The sequence below is a fragment of the Cuculus canorus genome, chromosome 24 (genome assembly GCF_017976375.1).
Source record: "Cuculus canorus isolate bCucCan1 chromosome 24, bCucCan1.pri, whole genome shotgun sequence".
Lineage (NCBI taxonomy): Eukaryota > Metazoa > Chordata > Aves > Cuculiformes > Cuculidae > Cuculus > Cuculus canorus.
In genome coordinates this window covers 2,367,249-2,373,248 of record NC_071424.1, presented here as the reverse complement: position 1 = coordinate 2,373,248, position 6,000 = coordinate 2,367,249, and the positions used below count along the sequence as shown (strand labels likewise).

Here is a 6,000-nt window from a genome sequence, read left to right as displayed (position 1 = left end):
CTATTTATAGAAATTTCTCCTCCCTGCTTTTCAATAAAACTGTACGGTGGCTCCGTGAACGACTGCTCACCAGGCATTACACCGGGATTTCCCATCCAAACCACCAGGACACACTCCATCCTGGGTTTTCTCCACTGTAAAGATACATTTCTCACTTACTCCGAGTCCTCCAGTGCTGCAGGAATTCCCACAGCATCCCACGCGGATGGGATTTGGGTCTCCCAGGTGCCAAAGGCGGCTCTTGTGGATCCGCAGGATCGAGGTGGAGCATCCGTGGGGCTCTTCACATCCTGTTCTCTTAAACTTTATGAAACCAAGAAGTATTTAAAAACCAGAAACAAACCCAAAATGAAGCAAAAAGCCAATCAGGTGGCTGTGCCAATCAGGTTTGGCTAAGAATGGAAACCAGCTGTTGACTTGCTGGAATTGTATTTGGACAGAACCAGCTTTCAACTCCATGGCTTTGTGTTGAGATGCCGACCATGAGAGCTCATCCCACCCGGAGGCAGCAGCACCAAAGCGGGGATTCCACCCCAAAATCCATGGCCGTGCGACACCAGAGATCAAAGCAAAGGTCAGACCTTGACACAGTGTTAAAGGAAATGCGTACATATAAAAACAACTGTACAGAGGAGATATTTTCAGCAGAATCAAACTTTAAACACTCAAAAGAACGTTAAAAAGTGATTAAAAGTGGCCTTCTGTGCTCAAACGCACCCGACGAGGAGGCTGCGTGAAGACATCGCCTCAGCAGAACGTTGGCTGTAAGAAAACATCTACCAGAACGGGACAGGAGTTCACAAAACACAGATAAACCCCAAAGCCTGGAAACCATAACAAAAACACAGAAACAAAATGAAAATGTACTAAAATTTAATCATTCATAAAAGCTGTAATTTAATCTGTGACAGTAAAACACAAGAAGCAATATTAGAGTTGGTTTAGTATATTATATATTTTTTGCTTTTAAAGCCATAGAAATCAGTTATCCCAGGTTTTTTTTCCTATAAAAGACCCATTTTTTTCCAAAGCATTATGCACAAACATTTTTAATTAGAATAGAATGGCAGAATGAAAATAATGATATTCCGTAACTTTTTAAATATAAAATGAAGTCAATGACTCAAAAAGTTATTTGCTGCAGTGAGTTCAAAGGGAAATTTCCGATAATATATATATATATATATATCTATAGTTATAGATACAAAATAGAACGGTGGAGTATTTTTAGTGCTTGACAGGGAGGAATTATGATAAAGGGGTCAATATGAAATTTGAATTATAGTAGCAATATCTAACATTTGAAATGCATCCATGCTCCTTTGTACAATCATACGCTACAGTCAATGATATTTATTTTCACACCTGTTAACAGCAAAGGAGGAGAACTATGGGCTTAGATTTCCAAGAGGGATGCACAGAGCAATTGCTTTTTCCAGGGACTGTGTGCAAACCATTTTAAGATCTAAATTCTTCTCGTAGTACATAAAAAACAGGAGAAGCTTCTTCAGATATGTTATTAATTTCCATAAGGTTTTGAAGTTCGGGAATGCTGGCACTTTCCATTGAGGCAACAGTTCTTCATTCCTGCAATCTGGACAAAGTAAAAAGAGGTGATGGAGAATATGTTCCTCATCCCACTGAGGAGATAGAATCACAGAATGGTTTGGCTTGGAAAAGTCCTTTAAGATCATCGAGTCCAACCATCGATCCAGCCCTGCCAAGTCCCCCACCAGATCATGTCCCCAAGTCCGATATCTACTTGTCTCTTAAACCCCTCCAGGGATGGGGACTCAACCACCTCCTGGGCAGCCTCTGCCAGCACTTGGCAACCCTTTCAGTAAAGGAATTCATCCTTGCATCCAACCTAAATCTCCCCTGGCGCATCTTGAGGCCATTTCCCCTTGTTCTACCATTCGCTACCAAGGAGAAGAGATCAACCCCCACTTCGCTACAACCTCCTTTCAGGTTGTTGTAGAGAGCAATGAGGTCTCCCCTCAGCCTCCTTTTCTGCAGACTAAACAACCCCAGGTCCCTCAGCTGCTCCTCACAAGGCTTCTGCTGTAAAACTTCCTCAGCTTTGTTGCCCTTCTCTGGACATTCCAGCATCTCGATGACCTTCTGGTAGTGAGGGGCCCAAAACTGAACACGGATGATCTCCAATAGAAGCCTGAACACTTCCCCTCACCCAGGCATGTAAAACCACGCAGTGTTTCAGTCGGAAGAGCTCATCTTCGTGGTGGCCCCATCCCTGGAGTTGTTCAAGGCTAGGTTAGATGGGCCGTGGAGCAACCTGATCCAGTGGGAGGTGTCCCTGCCCGTGGCTGACTGGCTGCGGGAAGTCCTTTGGCAGCTGCTGACGGGTCAGAGCTGCGCTGCTGGGAATGCTGGGTGGGATCCCAGCCAGGAGAGCGAGGGGAGAGCCTCAATGCGCCTGGGGAAATGTCTCCAAGAGCCATCCTGGCTGACCTCACGCTACCTAAATTCAGATACATCACCTGAGGCACAGGAAAAGCCACTTGAGACTCTTCAACTCCTTTTCCTAAAACCTTCGTTTCCCCACCACTCTAAGCTATTACTTTCTGGCGTTCAAAGCTCAGGATAAGGGACTCATCAATCACGGAAGTACAAGACATTAGAGGCTGGGTTAACTGCACAGCCCCAATTAAGCCACTCAATCACACCCAGGCTACATAAATGGCCACCTAGAGCCCAAACTGCAGATCTGGCAGAAAGCCGAGAGCCACCCACTTTCAGGAATTAATCCCCCAAATCCTTCTGCGATCAGGAGTTTGTCCTAAATGCTACAGGACGATGGCCCTTGAGTTGCTTTGCCAGCTACACTGCACCTATCAGGAATTTAAAGAGCAGAACACAGAGCCGATGGGTCACAGAAGCCATAAGAAGTGACAGCCTTGCGTAGGCAAAGACTTTGCTGTCAGCCGTGGCCCGGCTGCCCCTCTGCCCTCGCAGGCTGAACGTGCTCTACGCTATAACAGCCACTCCAGATTCCTTTCTGACCTGTTTTAACTTCCTAGTGCAGAGATGGGCCACCCACTCCGTGCCCTCCTCCGCCTCCGCAGGGCGCCAGGCAGCACGGGGCAGCCACGGTGACATTCCTGTCCAAAACCTGAAGCCACAGAAATGCCCTTTCCTTTCAGCAGCGCGACAGAACAGCTGTAAGAACACAGAGCACCCTGCCAGGGTACACAGGAAGATTATTTATAGCTCTGTCCAACCTTGGGGTGGGTTTGTTGTTTTCCTTTTTGTTTCGGGTGGGTTTTTGCTGGGCAGCCTTTTATTTCTGTGCCATTGGAATCCAGGTCCCACCCAGACCCATTTGGAATTGTCCCCACATCACTTAGGGCTGAGACAGCTGCTGCAACAATGGCACAAGTGACACGGATGCATCAGCAGAGGATAAAAAGGAAGCAAAGCTGAGCGGTGGTGACTCAGAGCGCGCTGTCACAAGACAGAGAACCTGCGAGCGGAAAAGGGAAGCCCCTGCCCGTCTCCATTAGTTCCTGCGCTCTTGCACTCATCAACCCAAGTGAAAGGGCAAAGGGAGAGAAGCAGATGTTTCTCTGCCAGGTCAGACAGCAGAGCTGACTGTTTTAACGCAGCAGAATGAGGAGGAATTTTGTATTTGGGAGTACACAGAAGGAAAAGGAGTGGATGGAAGGGGAGACCATCCTCTCTCTCTCTCGGAAGCAGCTCACAGTTCCATCACCTGAGCTGTCGCGAGAATTCAGACGCCTCTTACCTGGCTCAGAGCTGCTGCGCGATGGGAGTCTAAAGCAGCAGACAGGATTTCTTTTTAGGTTTCTTCTTTTCCACTGGTGTTTTTCTATTTATCTGTCTGACCAGGTCATAAAAGATCTGAAAATGAAAAACACAAACTGAAAATCAAAGTAAGAAAACACTACTCATGTCAAAAACTAGGCAAAAACTTTCCTAGGAGCTGCAGTCTTAGAAATTCAATTAAACTGCTGGCATTTACTTAAATGCGTTTCTCAACTTGTGGGATAAGAGTGCACGGAGCACACATAAGAGTGCAGAACATTGCGGGGCTGTGAACTCGTACCCTCAGCGCACAGCTCTCTTCTTCAGGCTGCGCAGGACCAAAGGCTTCCGGAGCTCACAGCAACGCAAGAGCAACAAAGCCCTTACTTTGGAAAACTGAGCAACGACAAAAGGGTTTTTAAATGACAGACAATGTCCTTACGGATTGTCTTCTCCCTGGTGCTCCCTGGGCTGATGGGTGCCTCCCTTTTCCCTGGCATCCCGTTTTCCTTGGCATTCACCTTCCACAGCGGTCCTCCTTTACCCACTGCACAGGATGCACTGCTCTTTCTCCTCTTTGCCAGGTTTGAGCTGCTAACCACTTCACCTTATTGCCTGGCTTAATCTTTGGAGTTTATTAATAACATTAACAAGGAGAAGCAAAACATCTGCCCCAAATGCAGATATTTCCAGAAGGGGATGATTACAGGGGCCTCTTTCAGCTTCAGAGAGGAGTTTCTTGTGAGCGCTTTTGCCACGAGTTGTTTTCCCAGCAATACCCAACCCATTTATAGCAAAAGAAGCTTTGGCAAAAATGCTTGGAGCTGGGTCAGAGTATTGAGGAGAAATATTTAAACCTCCTGAAGGCTCCACCCTTGTCCCTGTTTACTTTTTTTTCCTTCCTGGAGTGGCTGACAGCTCACAAATTCTTGTTGACTCCAAGGAAATTCAGAAAACAAAGAGACAGTTTATAAAAAATGACAACAACTGGAAATTTCAGGTTTTCCGGCTGTTACCTCCACGGAAAAGCACAGTTAAAGAGTTTCAAATGAAATGGAAGCGACACAGTCTGTACTCTCACAGCTGAGACGCTCAAAAGTGAATAGATGAGATAGAAAGAAGCAGTTTCTGTAGGAGAAAGCAATTAATAAGTGGCATCTTCTACGCTGATGCAAAACAGCTTTCAGTATTGAGCCTTTATAAGCAAGAGCCAAGATGATTTGAAGGCGATTATGATGTGTCTGGATTTCCGAAGGCACCAACCACCTTTGCTCCGGCAAAAAGATGTTTTGAGGCAGAGCCCTCTCACCTTCCCAAGGCTAAGGGAGAGGAAAAAAATCCCAAAGTTGGATATTTCAAGTGCTTGCACAGACCACAAGCACAGAATGAAGCCTGCAAGGCTTCAGGAATGCCACTATCCCTAAGAAAAGCCAGTGAGATGCAAGAGCATCACGCAGGGCACCAGAAAGTCTTCAGAGCGCTGCTACTGAGACTGACTCTCACTGCATTAAACTCTCGCTATCGGTATGAACGGTTTGTTTCACTTCCAGCAAATGCACACGGGAATTTATCATATTTCAGCCCAGATTTTAACAAAGTTAGAAAGTCCAAAAGCAGCCAACTCCCACCCAAACCCGGAATCACGCAAATGCTTTCCCAGTTTGTGAGCGAGCAGAACAAACAAAAATCCAGCACAATAAGTCAATTGATTCACCATGTTAGATTTCCTCAGCTTGTATGTTTTTCATAACATGAAAATATAAACTGGCAGAAACCCAGAAAATGAAGATCCCAATAAAGCCAGAAACAAATTTTCCAGGTGATAATTTTGCGCCCTCTGATCTGAGTCTCACCGGAGGCAGCAGGCAGGAGAGGGAATCAGGGAGACACAGGATTCACACATTAAGGATGCTGTATGTAAACATAGGCATGCATTTGCCTCCAGACAGCTCAGCTCTGACTCCTGGAGAAACCTCTTCCCTGCACAGCTTGCAGGAAAGCTCTAAGTCACCTTTGCCTAATGAGAAATCCATCTCAAACTGAGGAAATACAAATTAAATACAATTTGTTGTACTCTGTAGTGATCTCTGCAGTGACTGAGCCACTGGTTTCTCCATTAACGGTCCTGGTTTTACTACAGCTCAGACACACACACAGAAATAATCCTTTCTGGCAGCAGTCGAGCCCAGTGAGCTGTATTTACCAGGTTAGATTTGT

At 46.0% G+C, this 6,000-nt stretch overlaps 1 protein-coding gene across 3 annotated transcripts in view; it reads right to left on the bottom strand.

Annotated features, from left to right (window-relative positions):
* Positions 1-1,362: 1,362 nt before the first annotated feature.
* The window catches only part of RAP1A (RAP1A, member of RAS oncogene family), a 37,468-nt gene continuing 32,830 nt past the window's right edge, over positions 1,363-6,000 (bottom strand). For all 3 annotated transcript variants that reach the window (XM_054087287.1, XM_054087288.1, XM_054087289.1), the window contains 2 exons: positions 3,764-3,879; positions 1,363-1,594 (listed from right to left, as the gene is read on the bottom strand). In XM_054087287.1, coding sequence (XP_053943262.1) covers positions 3,793-3,879 — 87 coding nt within the window. In that variant the 3' untranslated portion in view covers positions 1,363-1,594; positions 3,764-3,792. The remainder of the gene's footprint in view (positions 1,595-3,763; positions 3,880-6,000) is intronic.